The sequence below is a fragment of the Eptatretus burgeri genome, chromosome 7 (assembly GCF_056783735.1).
Source record: "Eptatretus burgeri isolate ZD-2024b chromosome 7, Ebu_testis_v1, whole genome shotgun sequence".
Lineage (NCBI taxonomy): Eukaryota > Metazoa > Chordata > Myxini > Myxiniformes > Myxinidae > Eptatretus > Eptatretus burgeri.
In genome coordinates, this window is record NC_140967.1 from 6,407,803 (window position 1) to 6,428,087 (window position 20,285).

The window sequence follows — 20,285 nt, forward strand, 5'->3', positions numbered from 1 at the left end:
CGAAAAGGGATCAGTTTGAAGTCATAAAACCTCAAAATCTTCCAAAAATTGGTGAGGCAAAGCATAAAGTTCGTGGATCAAAACTAAAGTTAATGGGGCAGATTTTGTAATAATGTGATACAAAAAAGTTGTATTTCTTGAAATAACGAACTCTGAAGAAAGAACGAACTCTGCTCAAGCTTGGAGTGCCACAGTACGAACCCAAAGATTGGAGACTGTTCATTGACAGCAGCAAGCGATCACTGAAATGTGTTCTGCTACACAACGGCAACCAGTTTGCCTCTGTACCCATCGCTCACTCGACTACACTGAAGGAGAAGTATGAAGCGGTGAAGTACGTGCTGGAGAAAATTGGTTATGATCAGCATAAGTGGTTTATTTGTGTTGACCTGAAGATGGTGAACTTTTTGTTTGGACAACAGTCTGGCTTCACCAAGTACCCATGTTTTCTGTGCATGTGGGATAGTAGGGACCGTGCTCAGCATTACACGAAGAAGGACTGGCCTGTGCGGGAGGAATTGGTGCCATGCAAAGAAAGGAACGTCATCAACGACCCTCTGGTGGACAGAGACAGAATACTCTTCCCACCGCTGCACATCAAGCTCGGCTTAATCAAGCAGTTCACCAAGGCTCTGGACAAAGATGGTGACTGCTTCACTTACTTGTGCCAGGCTTTTCCAGGATTGACCATGGAGAAGTTGAAAGCTGGCATCTTTGATGGTTCTCAGATACGTCAGCTCATCAGAGATCCAGAGTTCAAAAACTCAATGAACGAAGTGGAACTGGAAGCGTGGAAGACATTTGTTTTGATAGTGAAGAACTTTCTTGGCAACAATAAGGCCAGAAACTACGCAGAACTTGTCAACAACATGCTGACTGCTTTCAGAAACCTGGGCTGCAACATGAGCATCAATATGCACTACCTATTTTCACATATGAACCGGTTTCCTGAGAACTTGGGTTCAATGAGTGACGAGCAGGGGGAGAGATTCCATCAGGACATGAAGGAGATGGAGACCAGGTATCAGGGTCGCTGGGACGCAGTCATGATGGCTGACTACTGTTGGAATCTGAAGAGAGACCTCCCTGCCGCTGAACATTCCAGGAGTTCGAAGAAACGGAAGTTCAAGCCCTGAAGTTTGAACAGTGGTGACGCAACATGCAATTTACTTGTACTTACCTTTATCAATGCCCACCATTCAGATGACAGTAATCGATGTTTCTATCATGTAATCAATAAATGTTGTTGGCAAAACATTTTTTTTTCTTAAAAACATGTTTAGGGTGATATGTGTTGACAAAAATCAGCTGATAATGCCACAAAAATGTAATTGATTTTGTCACAAGATCTGATTTTTTCAAATCAACTTAGCACAAAAACCTTACCTGATGGAGAGAAACGGATGCCATTTCCTGATTCAGCAGTGCCAGAATACCCTAATTCACTTGTAGAAATCTAGACAACATTCAGAAAGTAAAAAATTGTTGACCAGTGTTATCAATCAATTTCACATTTATTTACTCCTTATTTAACTGATATTACAAATACGAAACTGCAGTGGCATTCGGAAGAGTGTGTACCTCTGCCGGAGGAGGGTTTCGGCAGAGTGCATACCTCAGGTATGGGGGCATGCGCCAGAGCAGCGCGTCACTGCGTCCACTTTACACCAGTACTCCAGGGGCCTCCATCTGGTCATCCCCCAGGCAGATGCTGAGCCCATCCCCATCTCCTTGAGATGCCGATCAACCTGCTGCAACCATGAGGCTCGTGGTCGGCCCATTGGCCTCGTCCACTCACGAGACTCCCTCGCTGAGAGAATCTGGTGAGCAGGATCAACGTCAGGAAAACGAGCCACATGTCCATACAGCTGCAGCTGATGCTCACGGACTATGCAGGTAACAAATCTCATTTGAGTCTCTCAGCAAGCGCTCGTTGGACACAAAGTCCGACCAGCGATAGCCAAGGATTCTCCGAAGAGACCTGGTACCAAAGGAATTAAATCTCCACCTCAGATCCCTGGTCAGACTCCAAGTCTCACATCCATAGTGCAAGACTGGAAGCACCAAGGACCTGAAGACTCGACATTCAACCTCGCGCACAGGTACCAGCAGCGCCACACCCCATTACACAATTAATCCATGACTCCCCATGCCCGACCCAGACGTCTATTGACCTCTGACTCGCAGCCAGCAGAGACATGAATATCACTGCCGAGGTAAGTGAATCTCTCCACGACCTCAACATCCTCACCACAAACAGGCACAGACAGGACAGCAGCATCGAAGATGTCATTGAAAGCCTGGATCTTAGTTTTGACCCAGGAAACCCATAATCCCAGCGGCTCCAACACCTCATTCAGCACCTCGAGGGCCCCCAAAAGGATATATGAAGTCTCCGCAAAGATGACTGCATCATCTGCAAAATCAACGTCAGAGATCTTGACATTCCCAAATGATGCACCGCAGCTTGATCTCTCCGACAACCTCCCCAGAATCCAGTCCATAAAAGTGCTGAAAAGTGTTCTGGCCAGTACACACCCCTGAGGAACTCCAGTAACAACTGGAAATAAGTCAGAGATGGTAGCACCACATCTTGCAGCACTCTCAGTACCAGAGTAGAGTTCAGACATTAGATCGATCAGTTTTGGTGGCACCCCATGAAGACCAAGAAACCTCCAGAGGGCATCCCAATTCACTGAATCAAACGTCTTACAGAGATCAACATAAGCTGTAAGCAGCCCCTGCTGAAACTCTCGTCTGCGTTCGGTGAGGACCCGAAGAGCAAGGATAGGCTCGATCGTTGACCTCTTTGGTGTAAACCCTGACTGCTCTGCACGCTGGTGCACAAGCAGATGGTGGCGAACGCCATCAAGAATTATACGAGCAAAGACCTTGCCCGGCACTGAGAGCAGCGTCACTCCTCGGTAGTTGTTGCAGTCTTGGCGATCACCCTTCCCTTTCCAGAGAGGGACAACAAGGCCCCTCTTCCAGTCAGTTGGGATGATGCCTGTGTTCCAGGCAGAGCACAAAACTGCATGCAACGACACGAGTGCAGCATTTCCACCAGCCTTGAGAAGTTCACCATGGATGCCACAGATCACTGGAGCTTTTACCCCCTTTCACCTGGTTCACCGCAGCATGTGTTTCCACAAACGAAGGTGGACCACAGTTGATTGGAGGGTCAGCAACAGTTATAGTAATACCCCTGACATCCAACTCGACAGCTGGTGGATCAGCCTGGTACAACCGCTCAAAGTAACCGGCCCAGTGGGCCTTCAGTTCGGACTCCTCTGTCAAGAGCCTACCACCCTCTGCTCTAACTGCAGTACACCAAGGGATGGGCTTGGATGAACGCAATGCGCGAATTCCCCTGTAAGCAGGACAGGAATCACTTGACCACAGGTCAAGTCTATCTCATCTATCTACCACATCTACCACAGGTCTATCTCATCACAGATTCCTCGCACATCAGCCTCCTTGTCCACCCTTCAGTTTTACGCCTCAGCTCCCTGAACAGCTCGGCTCTGTCATTCAGCCTGGCCCTGCGACTCTGGTCAATGGTATCCAGTGTCCTTTGAGAGACATAATTGTTCTTTGCCCTGCGGTGAGTTCCAAGACATCCACCGGCAACATCAAGGACGGTGGTCTTGAAGGCACTCTACAACTCTTCTGGATCTTCCAAAGCACCCAGAACCCCAAAATCTCCACTCATCCTGTTCACAAACTCCTCAGGTACCCTCTCATCCTTGAGCTTGCCAACATCCAGCCTAGGCTGGGATGGTACCATTCTCCTGGATATAAGGTGCAACTTAAGAATTGCTACAACAAGCCGGTGGTCAGTATGGAGGACCTGAGCACTCCGGTAGACCCTGCAGTTCTGGATCATCCTCCAGAGACCATCAACGAGGATATGGTCAATCTCCTTTGCCACACCACCAGCGTTGGAATACCAAGTCCAGCGATGATCTTGTGGGCGCTGAAACCATGAACCAGCCACCCTAAGTCCATGACTTCTTGCAAAGTCAAGGAACTTGGTGCAATTCAGGTTCATAGTTCCTGACCCATGGGGACCAACACACACCTCATAACCATCCCTATCAGTTCCAGTCGATGCATTGAAATCCCCCAAGACTAGAAGTGTATCTCGTCTGGGGCACTGATCAACCACAGACTCGAGCGTGGGGTAGAATTAATCCTTCATGATGAGATCACTCGCCTCAGTCGGAGCATAAACAGAGACCAGGGAAATGACACCTAAGGAGTGATGAATCCTTAATCTCATAATACGCTCGTTGACCGGTGTTACCTCAATTATCATTGGGGTCAGCTTATTGGACACAGCTACAGCAACTCTTTGGGTATGGTAACCATCAGAGCGACCAGACCAATAGTAGGTGTAACCACCCACCATTATCTCATCGCAATCCGGTCTCCGAACCTCAGAGAGAGCTGCAATCCCGATGTCCAAACGCTTGAGCTCAGATAATAACTGAGAAAGGTGATCATCCTCTCTTAGGGATAGGACATTCCAGGCACCCACCAGAAGTGACCGCCTCAGGTTAACCCAAGGAGACCGCCGTCTGGTGGACGACACCTCAGCACCACTCCGACACAATCTCCCGCAATCTGACCCCGTGGTTTCCCTCCTATCATCAAAGATTGGGGTCCCGAAGGCTTTGCCCCAATCCTGTCATCCGGTGAGCTGCCCTGCGAAGGGAAGCTGCACAGGAGGTACTCCCACGGAGTGGGTTTTCAGATTTTTTTTGCATTTTTGTGTTTTGCGGAATGAAGGGTTTTACGGTGGCCGGAGTGCAAATCCTGCCACCAACCTCCTAATAAAAAAGTAACCCAACTGCAGGAGGACGTCTGTAGACACAGTTGGGCACTAGATATGGATGGCCGTTGACTCACAAGGAGCTCCTCCACCCTTTGACATGTTTTGTTTTTAATCCTGCTGGGTGTCCATATCCAAACACCCTCCTCACCAGAAAACCTGGTGGGGGAGACGGTTTTGTCGCCTACAACCCGACCATGGAACAGGTTAGTACAGGTTTACATGGTACCTGTAGCAGGTCACAGATCTAACCTGACCTGACATTCAAAGTACACCACCCCATGCCCTAAAAACCAAATCCTCCAGCGCGATACTGTCAGGGTGCCTGCGGCGCCCCACAATGCTGCCTTGCTGCACATGGAGACGGATTTGGGAGGGAGCGGTGTGCAATAATCGATTCATTAATTGCATAATTAACATAAATAAATAATGATTGTAAATATAATTGATTTCTCAATCAATTGCCAAATAGCACACCTAAACCACCACTGTTTCATCCGAATCCATACCTTTTTTTTAAATTGGCTCCTGAAAATTAAGTAATTAATCGAAAAATGAATAATTAATCGATTAATTGATTAACGAATAAATAAAAAAACACCCTCAATAGCCACATCGATTGTTCACCGTCGTGTCCAAATATCAGTTTCCTCGCTCAAAGGTGCCTGAGATATTGCCGGGATGAGAAATAAAACAAATAAGTAATAAATAAATCGATAATAACTCAGTAATTAATAAATTAATTGATTAATTGAAAAAATATAAAATTACCCTTTTTTTTTATTTTTTTTTTTTTACAAAGCACATCTTCACTTTTATCACCAAATTTCAGCTTCCTCGCTCAAAGGATGGCTGAGATATCACCTGGACAAACAAACAAACAAACAAACGGAGTACTCCCTTCCTTCGGTGCCCGGCGATGACGTCATGCATCACCTGGATATGGAATTGGGAAGGATTTGTGTACAATAATTCATGTTTTTAAAAAAAAATATATAAAAGAAGCAATTTTTCTTGCAAATACTGCTTGTCATTTTGAAAAAGACAATCGTAATCAATCATGAAGGTTTATTTTGTAAAACTGTTGCGGATTGTTTTGAAGATTATGCCTTCATTCCAGCCAATAAAAAACATTACTTAATCTCTGAGCAAGAGACAAATCATAATAATTTGCATTGGAGGTGGAGAAAATATTTAGTCTTTCGTTGAGCATCCCAACATGACGCAGTATCCTGTCATTGTGAGTAGGAGAAGCGTAATCGGTGTCGGTGAAGGTGATGCAGCTGACTTGTGCGACTCATCGATGCACTGCCGCCCGTCATGGTGCAGGTGATATCCCTGGAGGCACGAGCAGTCGTATCCACCCATTGTGTTGGTGCACACCTGGCTGCATGGTAACTGTGTTGGGCACGTCTCAACGCACTCGAGGTGTCCAAGGTTCTCGAAGCCTGCCGGGCATTTGCACAGCAGTTTTCCAAGAAAGCTTCTGCAGTCAATTTGACAGGCACTTGTTCCTGAACACTCGTCTATATCCGTACAGTGTGTACTGTTAAGTGGAGTGTACCCATCCAAGCAGGCACAGCCCAGGGCTCCACTTTCACCGCTGCAAACCCCGTTTTTGCATCTGGAGCACACGTCCCACCCGTGCCAGGCTGGTGCAAGTGTATGCTGCGATATTTCCGGCTCTACTGTTTCTCCAGAAACATTGGCATCGGGAGATAAATCGATCCAGCAAAGAACACCTAGAACCTCGGTCGCCGTGTCACACCTGTGCGTGTACCACCTTGGGTCAAGGTTGCCGGTGAATCGAAGAGAGACGCATAAGTCCTCAATTCCTGGACAAGAAGTGTCTGCGTCGGAGTGCCAAGCCTCAAACGTGTCGTCAGCATTTCCCGTGGACCATGAAAATCCACGTAGCGCACTCGATCCATTGATGCAATCGCCTTTATTCCGCCTTAAGCCAATCCAGACGTCCCAGATCACTCCTTCTTTCTTACCTGCAGCATTCACCAGGAACGTCTTTGCAGCTTGGGTCTCGTTTTTACCTGGTAGAGATGCCAGACGACCATGATGGCCACCTGAACAAATGCTCTCAGCTTCCATAATGCTGAGGTTGCTCCACACGGACCGCATGAAGCAGTGACTTGAATGGCGATTGCACGGTCCAGAGGTGATTGATGATTTGTTGAATGCCTTTGCGGTAGTAATCCACAGCAAGGTGAGTCTGATGGAAAGGTGAATTGCGCTGAACGATGTCATCTCCACGGTCGCCTACTTTTCAACGAAACCCTAGGTTCGTGGAGGAGGGCGAAAGGCAGTGGCACTGGCAGTGGGGAAAACGAGCAGGGTGTGATGAACGACCAAGGGAAACAGGATGTCCTTGCATGTCTTGTTTTGTTTTGAGGTGTCGAAATGAGACTTAAATTTTTTTTTTTTTACCCAACTATGATGCAACATGGATTGTGAAAAAACACACATGATCATGTGAAATGCGTCTTGCTTTTTCCACTGTTTTGTTGCTCTTTCAAAACCCTTGGTTTGCAATTCCAACCATGTTTCACATCTTCCAAAGAAAATTCCTCCCAATAATTGAATGACATTTTTTAATCAGCAAACCTTCTCCCTTGATGAATGGAAATACAGAAATTTGCTATCGTCGGCACATCGATGTAGATATACCTCTCCGCTCAAGTACTTCTGCTTGCGGCGTTATATCTGATATGCTGCTGCAGGAAACGTATGTTGCTTTCCCAGAGTTATTGCTTTCACAGAATTATGAGAATGAATAAGAAGAACATTCTGCCTTTCGGTTTACTCTCACATATCAGTTTACTTGCACCTGTTTTCAGTTTGTGAACAAAAGACTGTGTCATCCTCCTTGTCAAAAAGTATTCAGATCTGCAAAATGATGGGATTTTTTTGGACTACCCCCTTTTCCCCCACACTCTCCTCTCCTGATCACCACTCAGTGGAGTTTCACCACTCCTGTGAGGTCTGAGGTGCCAAGATATCAGATCGTATCATGAACCGTGCTCTATACAGAGTTGCTTGTGCTGCCGAAGCAGTTTATATGGCTACGGTTACGATGCTGGATGGGTCGCCACTCCGACACAGGAAGTCAGGGCAGGAATTTGTAATTTGTTCAGGGTGCTGGTGATGGCTCACCTACTGTTCGTGAAGGACAGCATGCGATCTTTAACATCCACCAACTAATTCCGGCAGATGGGATGCCCAGTTTAACGTCCGTCCAAGGGTGTTTCAAGCCGGGCTGCTTTATGTAGCTTGAGATTCAAACCCAAGCTCGACGGCTTCGAGGCGAGTATGTGTGTCTCAAAGCCAGGCCGACGGGCCAGGGCTTGTTGGAAACGAGTCACGAGCATTTTCCGAGTGTTTCTGCCTCATGATCAACCTCTATAGTCAGAATAAGTCAACGAGCTGAACCATGCCGAGAGTGATTAACCTGTACATGAATGAGTCAAAAGAATAAGGGTCGTCCAGCTTGAACAAAAGGTAGACTACAGTATAAACACCTGGTATATAATTTGTGTAAACTCAGGCAAATATTTTGTGAGCAAAACGGGTAATCTGACATTGCAGGTAAGTTAGGAAGAATCGAATGTTCACAATGAGACCTTCACCTTCCGTTTGCACATATACAGGAGTAATCAGATGGGATTCCAGATCCGGCGAAACAAATGCACTACCGAACTGTAAGCAGAGGTAGGGTGATTGTGTTGGGGGTATCAGGTCAGGTCAGGTGTGGGAGCATGCGCCGTAGCAGCGCGTTGGTTAGGGTTAAGGGTTTCGTGCCAAGAAAATTTGCACACACCATGCACCACCCACACAGTGAGACGTCAGGTGAACAAATTATTTCGAGCAAACATTTTGGAGGACTTTGCAAAGTTTACAATCTGCTGAGGTGCTGTCAGCCATCTCGGTGACACTACAAAGCGGAAAACAAACTGTACTAAGTTCCTGATATTTGTTCTGAGCATTTCAATAATTATTTTCTTTTTTTACAAAGGTGCATCGAAACATTAGAAATGGGGAGTGAAAGCCAAATTTGGATCCACAGCTTCAGGGGTGCCGACTAAGTGTTCTCACCAATAAGGACACCTGCTGGTAAGCCACCTTGGAGAAACAATGTACAAGACCTGCTGTTTGTGAGATGATTCCATGAATTGATAATACAATCGAGTTGCAGTGAATAAATCCGAGTATCTGGCGAGGTAAAGCACCCACAGTTGATTAAATCTCATGTCCGATGAACGTGTTCAGTGAGGGTGAGTAAGCCATTGTTACCCCACACACGCAAAGCAAAAAGCAGGGTGAAGCAATACGTGACTTTCGAAATGGTGTAATCCGCCCCAGATTGATTGGCGCATGTGCAGAACCCCTGGTAACGCGGTAAATCGGAGCGGCCAAGACGTCTTTCATGCCTCACAGATAAGGATTGTAGGATGAAATGACTAAAACTTTTTTTAAAAGCTGAAAGTACTTGTAAGTGTAAGTGTACCTGCCACTCCATGTTCCCTTCGCATGGAGCACCCATGCCCTCCAAACTATTCCAGTCCCCACCCGCCTCATCTTTTGAAGTTTCCCTCTCTTTTATATCTGTAACACTTGCAACCAGTCCTCAGGCATGGGCTTTCCATCCTCCCTCTCCAACTCCTTCAATCTTGGTAATGGACTCCCCCCACCCCCATGTCCGACCTTGCTTTTCTCCATCTTGTCCTCATCATATTTTCCTCCCTTCTCTCCATCACCCTCAACCAGAACCCCTGAGCCCAAAGGACTTACAACCCAGGCACCCTAGATTCTAGTTGAGGTTCAGCCTCGGATTTCGACCCCACATCTGTGGTAGCATGCAAGACGTTAAGCGAAGCAGGTAAAACATCACCTGAAGTTGTCGCTTCACAAGAACTAGATGACCCCAACCCCCCACCTGATGGACCCTTGGCAGTAGAGAAGTCTCTTCCACTTCCCGACCTCCGAAGAACCTCAAGCGTTTTCTTAACTTGATTGGCGTAGGACTCTGGACAAAAACGATAGAGGTTCTCCGACCTACCGCAAAGATGACATTTCAGATTCTGTGCACACACGTTCGCCAGAAGCTCAGAGGAACCACACTAATGACAGGGATTCCACATACCACGCCATGTGGTCTGTACTCCTAAAATGGTTGCACGATTTCATCAGTCATGGATATAATATATAAATCCACAAAACGACAGACAGACAGACAGACACATACACAGTGATGTTTATTCTTTTACTGATGTTTGGTCAAGATATCAGCTGAGTAAAATACATGATAATTTTGTGGTGCGATGAATAAGTTGGGGAGAATTTACAAATTTGAAAGTAAAACATCCGTCACGTGTTTTTTTGTAACCTGAGTAACAGCCTTTAAAATACGTTGCAGAAAAGAAAATTATTATTTCCCTTAGTTATCTGTATGATCATATAGAGTCATAGACTCTGGTCAAAGCTTGTCGTATAACAACAATGTTCAAGTTTAAATAATAACTTTCAAATAAAGGAGAGGTTACAAAACTCGAAATGGTTAATAATGTAACGTCAGTAACAGCCTTTAAAATACGTTGCAGAAAAGAAAATTATTATTTCCCTTAGTTATCTGTATGATCATATAGAGTCATAGACGATGGTCAAAGCTTGTCGTATAACAACAATGTTCAAGTTTAAATAATAACTTTCAAATAAAGGAGAGGTTACAAAACTCGAAATGGTTAATAATGTAACGTCAGTAATAGCCTTTAAAATACGTTGCAGAAAAGAAAATTATTATTTCCCTTAGTTATCTGTATGATCATATAGAGTCATAGACGATGGTCAAAGCTTGTCGTATAACAACAATGTTCAAGTTTATAATAACTTTCAAATAAAGGAGAGGTTACAAAACTCGAAATGGTTAATAATGTAACGTGAGTAATGGTGGATTGCCCAAATTCCTCATTTCGCATTCATGCGTCATTTCGAAAGTCTCGTCTTGGTTGACTTCTTTCTGTCTCTCCTTCTGTCGCCAAACACCAGTTTATGATCGAGGAACAACTTGATTTAAATTGAATGTTCTACTTTTAACATGAATCGGAAAATGAGCCTGTAGTTTTACCGTACTTTAGCTCTGAATTCATCCCGTGTGCCCATGCGCAGAGAGGAGTGAGATGAATATTTTACTCTGTAAAACTGCCTGGCAGTCAAACAGAATTGAAAACCATTCCGAACAGGAAACTTACTGTTTTTAAGGACGTCATACAGGACATAAACAACAGGCATGAAGAAAGAATGTAACGTGTTAAATGAGGTGGTGTTTCAGACGCTGCATCAACTGCTGTAAACTTTTGAAAAATTTTTTTTTCCTACATCCTTTAAAATCTTTATTTTATATCTATTAAATTATATATTTGAATACTGTAGAACACAAATAACCTTTTGTGGCACTTTCAAAACCTTTCCATTTATTAGTACTTGGATAAAATATTTCAGTATTTTACGTCACCATGACCAATCCAATTTGACACTCGTAGACCCCGCCCACGTTGTTGTTTCTAAAGACTGCTTGGGGTAAGGTGTTCTACAAACTCTAGTTTTCAAATTGTTCCCCTCTCACTACCTTGGATTTTCATTTGCACAGGAATGCTCCCCGTACGCAGCTCACCTTTTCGATGCTGAGGACATTTTGACGCCCGTGCGGAGTCTACCGGGGCTATGTATCGACTACTGCAATGCCTTCTACAGTGAGTGTCGCTCACTTTTGTTTCTCATCACCAACGACACTACATTACACAGGCTTGAGTCCAACGGCAAAACATTTTGCAAAAAGCTTTCACTGCCTGACCCAAATTACTGCTTCCCGGACATACTTGACAACTCTGCACTGAAAATGGGGTTGGGCATCATGCCCACCAATGACGAAGGCTGTTTGCAGCTCTGTTTGCAGGAAGTTGCCAATAACTTCCGAAACCCAGTGACAGCACAACACGCCAGCGACGGTACACATCGACTCTTTGTGGCAGAGCAACTTGGACTCGTTTGGGTTCTCCTTCCCGATGGCTCTCGGCTTTCCAAACCCTTGCTCAATTTGACGGACAGGGTTCTTACATCTCCCTGGTTTGGGGATGAACGCGGCTTCCTCGGCTTGGCCTTCCATCCAAAATTTCATCGCAATGGTCGTCTATTTGTGTATTACTCGGTCGTCAACAACAACGGTCATGAGGTTATTCGCATTAGCGAATTTCACATGGATGCTCAAGATGAGAACCATGCAGATCCGACTTCAGAGCGGTGAGCCAGGAACCTGAGCATACATTGCACGTATCACAAGTTCAGATAATGCATTGTAAATGTTTAATGAAATCAAGGTGTTATTCACATCTTAAACGGACATAATTAAAGTAACATGAGAATGAAATAAAAACTAGAACGGAACTCGGTAGAACGCATACCTCTGCTGGCTGAACAGTTTACATTTTGTATCCCACCGATATGCCAGAACAGCACAGACCATCGAGCGACAACGAATGAGGTCCCAAGGAGGCACCACACAGGATCTTGGAAAACTCCCTCCAAGATTCAAAAATGAATGTCTGCCGGGATATACTGGGTGGCTTTATCCCCCAGCTCATCAAAAGCAGCTGCCCCAAAAAGGCACTCGGTCCAACGTAGGAGGTCCCGGATGAAACTGGCTCAGAATGAAGTACTGAGGTCCTCTGGATGTGGTATGACCATTAACAGACATTTTAGGCAGTGGCATCACTTTGGCAGACGCCCCTGATTGTCATATCAATTGTAATACACAACTGATGAATTGTAGTCAAACAACAATGGAGTTTATTTCATGATGTTGTCTTCATTTAGCACTTGTATAGGTACTCATTTGATGTCTATACAACCGATTACATTCACTGTTTGTTCCTAGAGCGTCCAGGGCAGTCATGCTTTACACCAAAGAGGTCAACGATTGACTGTATCCTTTCTCTTCAGGTCCTCACCGACCGCAGACGAGAGTTTCGGCAGGGGCTGCTTGCAGCTTATGTTGATCTCTGTAAAGCGTTTGATTCAGTGAATCGGGATGCCCTCTGGAGGATTCTTGGTCTTCGTGGGGTGCCACCAAAACTGATTGATCTGATGTCTGAACTCTACTCTGGTACTGAGAGTGCTGTGAGATGTGGTGGTACCATCACTGACTTATTTCCAGTTGTTACTGGAGTTTGTCAGGGGTGTGTACTGGCCGCCACACTTTTCAGCGCTTGTTTGGACTAGATTCTAGGGAGGATGTCGGAGAGATCAAGCTGCAGTGCATCATTTGGGAATGTCAAGATCTCTGACCTTGATTTCGCAGATGATGCAGTCATCTTTGTGGAGACTCAAGGTATCCTTTTTGGGGCCCCCGAGGTGCTGAATGAGGAGTCGGAGCCACTGGGATTATGGGTTTCCTGGGTCAAAACTAATATCCAGGCTTTCAATGACATCTTGGATGCTGCTGTCCTGTCTGTGCCTGTTGGTGGTGATGATGTTGAGGTCACGAGAGATTCACTTCCCTCGGCAGTGATATTCATGTCTCTGCTGGCTGTGAGTCAGAGGTCAATAGACGTCTGGGTCAGGCCTGGGGAGTCATGGATTCACTGGATAATAGATTGTGGCGCTGCCGGTTCCTGTGCGGGAGGACGAAAGTCCGAGTCTTCAGTTCCTTGGTGCTTCCAGTCTTGCTCTACAGATGCGAGACTTGGACTCTGACCAAGGATCTGAGATGGAGACTTAATTCCTTTGGTACCAGGTCTCTTCGGAGAATCCTTGGCTATCGCTGGTCGGACTTTGTGTCCAACGAGCGGTTGCTGAGAGAGACTCAAATGAGATTTGTTACCTGCATAGTCCGTGAGCGTCAGTTGCGGCTGTATGGACATGTGGCTCGTTTTCCTGACGCTGATCCTGCTCACCAGATTCTCTCAGCGAGGGAGTCTCATGAGTGGAGGAGGCCAGTGTGCCGACCACGTCCCTCATGGTTGCAGCAGGTTGACCATCATCTCAAGGAGATGGGGATGGGCCTGGCATCTGCCTGGGGGATGGCCAGACGGAGGCCCCTGGAGTTCCGGCGGAAAGTGGACGCAGCGAAGCGCTGTTCTGGCACATGCTCCCATACCTGACCTGACCTCTTCTTTTCCCCTTCTGAATGGGTAGCTCACTGTGTCACATCCACACAACACATATGTGCACAGAAGTGTAGCTGCGACATCAAGAGGATTTTCTGGTACTTCTTGCTCAACACTTCTACCAGCTCATGAATAGGTAGGTATTGATTCTGTCATTGTATCCAGAGTTCTTGCAATGTGTTCAAGCAGCAGAAGTGATATATACACAGCATAATTATGTCTGTATCTGTTGCATGCACAACAGCTCGATGGTGATCAAGATATTCCACACAATACGCAAGATGAGCAATAATCCTTGTGTCTGCCTCTTCATGTTCTTCACAAGGTAAGTCCAGAACTGAACTTGATGCTGATGTGATGGAAAGAGTGTGACCTTTGTTTTCCATCATACCACCAAGAATGATGGTCACTCCATCCGGAATAGCTTCAGGACTCTCACAAAGGGAAGTGCCAATGAAGTTCTGAAGATTTCCTTTATTTCTTGGATTCTTCATGAATAAATTCCAGTCCGGAATTTCTAGACTCTTGGATGGTGAGAATTGTCTTGCCTGGTCTGTCTGGTTTCTCCTCTGCTGCTCATCACCCTTCAAAGTATGGCTATCATCAAAATCATACTGATCACCAATGATGTTGACACAGTTGCACATTTCAGGTTACAACTGCAGGAGCTTGCGAAGATACAGCTGGGGAAGTTCACCAAATGTTTTCGCACCCATTTTTTGGTATTTATTTACAAATGCCATTGTGTCTACCAGATAAACTGTGTATAGGTCACTCTGTGGTAATGATGGCAGCTGTAAAACAACATCCTGCTCAGCTTCAGCAATTAGCACTGCCACGAAATCAGACTCGTTGCCTTTGCGCATTACAAACCCCTGTGCTAAGCGTGGATCAACCTCAAACAGGGATGATGGATAGTCTGTCCACTCATGGGAAAATGCAATCTGTCTTGTGACTGGGTCGGCATCTCGATAGAAACACAGCACACGTGTAGTTGCAGTCTCATCTTGATAGATCCTGATTAAACTCTGTTTCCTTGATGGTTTTGATTTCTTCTGTGAGGAGAAAGTTACCAGCTTCAGTGGTTCAATCTTAATAGAGACCACCTCTTCTGCTTTCATAATGGCTTCCATGCCCTTAGCTTGAGCATGGACCAAGTCTTTTGAAGCATCCTTCTCACCAGTTGCTCTATTGAGCAGATCCACTTGGTTGTTACACTGGAATGGGTTTATCATCTGCTGGCATATCACTTTCTTGATCTCCTCAACATGCATATGTTCTTCTGTTGCCTGCTTATGTGTTTCTCCATGATGAGTAGATTCCTGTTGGCCTAGATTAGCCATAGACTTTATGTTCTCTGATACAGCTGTGAGAAATGGTGCTGTCTTCACATATTTATCTCGAGCAGCTGGTGCCTGAGATATGCCTTTGAACAGAGATGTCTTCCCTTCATTGTTGTATGTCTGCTCCAGGGCCATGTCACTCCAAACACCATTGAATTTTCCTTTGGAAGAGTGAACTGTGAAGTACCCAACCTGGATCCAGCAAACCTTAACCGAACTGTGTTCAATAGAGTAAGAGGATTTTGGGGGTAGGGGTAACTTTGGTTGACAAAAATGTTAATTTTCTCTTTAAAAATTGATAGAACTCACTCAAATTTGCTGTTTTAATTAGCCATGGATACCATGTTCATCTCACATTAAGAGAAATTAGTATTCTAATGCAGCATCTGCCTATGATAAGAAAAGTTCTAAAGGCCATCTTCAAAAAACGTTATTTTTAAGGCATTTTTCACAAAATTATGTACTTTTACGAGGTTTACTTCCACAAAGGCAATTTTTTTTTTTGTCATTTTACAATGCACTGATTGAATTCTTACATTTAGTTCACATTTATTTTTCATGAATGTGATTTTTTAATTTTTTTAGAAATTTTATTGACAATTGCTGTTTTATCAAATTTTTCAAATCTTCCTCAAACAAAAACGTCCGCCAAAATTTTTCGCAAGAGCTTATGAATTGCCAACATTGGTTTTCATGAACTGCAAACATATATCTAAACATCCTGGGGGTGTAAAATTTTATAGCAGAGGCTGTAAGGTCCAACCCTAAAACAGCCTCGTACACAGGTTGGCTCCCAGACTAGAGGGAGTCTCGTGATTGGAGGAGGCCAATGGGCCGACCACGTTCCTCGTGGTTGCAGCAGGTTGACCATCATCTCAAGGAGATGGGGATGGGCCTGGCATCTGCCTGGGGGATGGCCAGACGGAGGCCCCTGGAGTACCGGCGGAAAGTGGACGCGGTGACGCGCTTCTCTGACACATGTTCCCATACCTGACCTGACTTGACCTTCACTGTTTGGGGTGACGAATTCCACAGTTGCAATGCCAATTAAATTTACTGCATGAGAAAAAAAAAACAAACAATGTTGTTCACTGACAATATAGTTATCGTGTTTATATATCGACATCATGCATACCCAAAACTTACACAAGTTCCGTACATTATACCGATTACCATCACATTCTTCATCCTAGAATGGATCATCATAACGACAGTCTTCAATCTCAGAATGAACATCACAATGTGCATTGACGTTGATATTACTTCAACACGTAACAGTAACACTGCTTCAATCTTATGAATGATGAATTGGGATTTGATGAACGACTCGATCTAATAATCTGTATTAGAGCGACTACCCTCCTCACTCCTTGGCTCGTCGTTGTCCTCGTCATCCTGCTGTTGATCCGAATCCGCCGAAGCAGTGCTTTCCTCCTGCTCCCCAACAAGGCATGTCGGAACAGCTGCTCCAGGAAACCATTCTGGGACCAGGATGCCATCTTACTGTTTCCAAACGTTTTCGAGTGGATCCAAGCCTGTTCCAGTCACAGGGTTTGCACTAGTCCTCAAACAACATGCTTCTGACCATACATAGTGTGTAAGAAAGAGGACAATGTCTTAACATCCGGATGGTCCATGGCTGCGAGATTTTTGAAGGTTTCGACATTACTTCCCTGTGACATCTTGTTCCTTGATTATATATTGTCGTACTTTCCATTTTTTTTGTGGAATTTCCAAAACAGCTGTTTACCACCACCCCCATCCAGATCCTCGATCTTTTTTACCCCCGTTAATCCACCCCAGAACCCACCTCCTTCAAATTCCCTGCTTTCCTTCCTGAAAGTCCATGTCATGCCCATCTTGTATACCACATGACCACCACCTCTTATCGTCCCCCATCCAAATCCTCGATCTTTTCTACCCCCGTGTATCCACCCCAAATCCACCTCCTTCAAATTCCCGGCTTTCCTTCCTGAAAGTCCCTGTAATGTCCATCTTGTATTCCCCATGTTCCCCACCCCATCCCTCCCCCTTCCACAGATCTCCGAATGTCTCTGTTCCTCACTGTTTTGTCCTTCCCACTCCTGGCCCTCTTGTCTCATGCCCTCCTTGTTGTGCATTGTGTGTTGGCTCTCATCCAAGCCTCGACAAGGTATACAACAAAAATAAGAATACTGCAGTAAAATTGGAACCAATGAATGTGTGGAGCCCGGGCAGTGCTGCCGTCACTGCGGGTTGCCTTTTCTCCAAAACACTGGCTAAGCCAGAAATGGCAATGTCGCAGCGAATGTTCGCGGTTCAACAGTCCATGATGATTTTTCGACTTACACGCCCCAGATATCTGTAGATCTGCTGAGCATACCCAATATGATGATGGGTATGTATGTCAGTGTCCGAAGCCCGCACCAAAATATTCCCAGCCATTGTTGCTGTGTGGAAGCCAATCAGCATCGGATTCGTCATGTTTGCCTTGGAGTTTTTCTGATAGTTTGGTCACCATGGATTCGTCCTTGGAGTCATAACTGAGTTGAATGCAATGGTCACCATGAGAGAACAAGTGTTTTCTGGCCAACAGTCATGCCATAGTCATTCTTCCATTCACACAAGAGGAATCCCATCAGCTGATCTTTGAAGTTTTCATTCTTCAGCGGTTGCATTCCACTCTGACTCACAATCTGTTCAGGTCCAGTCAAAGGGCTATTATCTGCCCCCCCCCCACCATTGTTTCCGCTCACTATACTTGATTGATGAAGTCATGTTCTTATCAAAGAGCATATGGATTTCCCTTCCAGTGCAGGCACATACCTTAGTCAATAGTTCCCTGGTCCTGCTTGAAAACATCTCCTCAATGTAGGCATGCAACAAGAGACCACCGTCCATCACAGTCATCTCAATTCGAGGAAGGGTGGCACTAGTTACCAAATCTACTTGCCTTGATTCCAGTGTCCTAAGTAGTGTATATTTATCTGTCTTCAGGGTGGGGAAGAAGAGGATGTGCCGAAGATTGAACCCAGCAATGTGTTGTGAAGCAGCAAGGATGATCCTCCCAAATATATCCCTGACTCCTTTGGCAACCACTCTCACTCAAGAAACTTTTGATTTCTTCTTCATGCTGTTGTCAGCAGTCAAATTTGCTACCTTCATTCTGGGAACAGTTTGGAGGAATCGAGCACTCTCCCCAGCACACTCTTCCTCGAATGTCTGGCATTGTTCATGGCCCTTTGAAAGCATTTGAAGCAGAGACGTCCTTGTGTCCTCCGTAGTCGCCTTCCCGGATGCAATATTCAGGCGATCTTCAGATGTTGAAACAGGGTTTTCGTAGGGGTCGCAGGAATCCTTCGCAATATCGGCCATGGCATCGATGTGCTCATTGCCCATTTTGACGCGCCATGAATGAAGCCGTCTTGCTCGCTGCTCTCCCACCTCCATCCCCAAGGGATTTTGTAATTCGGAGACAATCAGCCCTCTCTGGATGGTGGTGATGTACCAGTGTCGGAACGTACTTTCTGAGTTGTGAAACGCAACAATACCTTTGAAAGGAGAGGCTGCGTCCCTGTTGACCGTGTGCAAAGTTTCTGCGAGCACGGCGAAGGGAGAATGCTCCAAGGTCCAGAATCTCCCGGCATTTTGGATCGAAATTTCACAGTTTGTGGAGAAAGAGAGTCCCCCATCGGGCATAATTCGGACAATTAAGACCGAAGAAAATGTCGACAATTTTTGGAATAACTCAGATGTATAGGTCGACATCATTTGTATGCACCGCTCTTTGCAGATCTCTGAATATCCTGCTGACCACAGATGCTGACACATCTGTGCTCCAAAAGGATGCCGTTGGTCCCCATTGTCCTTCAATCACCTCGCTCAAAAATTGTTCACACAATGTCAGATAATTTTGTAATGACTCTTTCTCACTGAAAATAGTTTTTCATCTCTGTTTGGTCAGAGGAAGCATTCTCGATAATAGTCATCAGTGCCTCAACCTCCTCACTCACTCATGTATTTCGAAATAGCTGGCATAGTAATCTTTCAATCACGCTGGCCAAAATTTGGTGGACTCTAACACACCTGTTGTAAAAATTTTCATGAATAAATCCTGTAAGCGACCCTTCAGCCAACACGCCCGATTCCATTAGCAGAAACTTGGCCCCCGACTCGTGAACGTAGGTACCCAATGCCCCCCAAAAATGCTAGCAACACATTAAAATTTCCAAGAAGGATGGGAAGTCGGTTGAAAGTAGGTGTTTCAAGGGCTTTGGTGGAATAAGCTTTGATTGCCACTGCCAGGTCGTAAGTAACGATGGCGTAGTCGTGCTTTGTTTTGGTCGCCACTTTGATGGAGCGCATCATAGTCTCTTTGACGACATCGTTTCGTGTTGGAGGAAGGGAAATGGGGGTCCATATAGCAAATTGTATGCTGAGGTCAGGCGTCGTGCACAAATGGTGAAGATAATCCTGAGAAGAGAGGCATCACCTTTACGGCGGCCTGCAGAAACCAGTGGAAGTCTATGTCCTGTTGCCGCTGTCTTTGAATTCCATCTTCGTCAGATGGTTGAGAGAGATGAGATAATGCACTTTTCATATGGTATGGTTTAATATCGTTGAATGTCTTTTTTTTTTCAACCTCCTGAAACCATCTTCTCATCTGTCCAGCGCGCATTTCCAGATATTAGATTTCCTTTTGTCTTGGGCATTTGTTCTGGTAGCAGAATCCCACGGTTGAATGTAGGGTGTTTTTTCCCATCCAGGGTCTTTATGTTGACATCATAATTGTCCCAAGCGAGGGCTGTTTCGTAGCCAGCCTCCATTCTGAGGTCATCAGGGGTTTCATGGTTCTCTTCTCAACATGTGAAGGTGAAGTCTGTTTCTAGTGCCTTTACTTCATCGTAGCTGATCGAATGCCCGAGTCGGTTGAGGATCTGTAGGAGTAACTTTGACCAA

The 20,285-nt window shown here is 45.4% G+C and overlaps 2 protein-coding genes across 3 annotated transcripts in view; one reads left to right on the forward strand and one right to left on the reverse strand.

Annotated features, from left to right (window-relative positions):
* The window catches only part of HHIPL2 (HHIP like 2), a 45,100-nt gene that overhangs the window by 3,979 nt on the left and 20,836 nt on the right, over positions 1-20,285 (forward strand). For both annotated transcript variants that reach the window (XM_085887351.1, XM_085887352.1), the window contains exon 2: positions 11,490-12,139. In XM_085887351.1, the coding sequence (XP_085743477.1) occupies positions 11,490-12,139 (650 nt within the window). The remainder of the gene's footprint in view (positions 1-11,489; positions 12,140-20,285) is intronic.
* Positions 5,888-7,225, reverse strand: LOC147022611 (endosialin-like). The gene has a single exon (XM_085887353.1). The coding sequence runs from the start codon at positions 7,091-7,093 to the stop codon at positions 6,029-6,031; it is 1,065 nt and encodes a 354-aa protein (XP_085743479.1). The 5' UTR covers positions 7,094-7,225; the 3' UTR covers positions 5,888-6,028.

Bases quoted from the DNA above. Each gene is read 5' to 3' on its own strand.
- LOC147022611 (XM_085887353.1), bottom strand. From the start codon at position 7,093: ATGACATCGTTCAGCGCAATTCACCTTTCCATCAGACTCACCTTGCTG.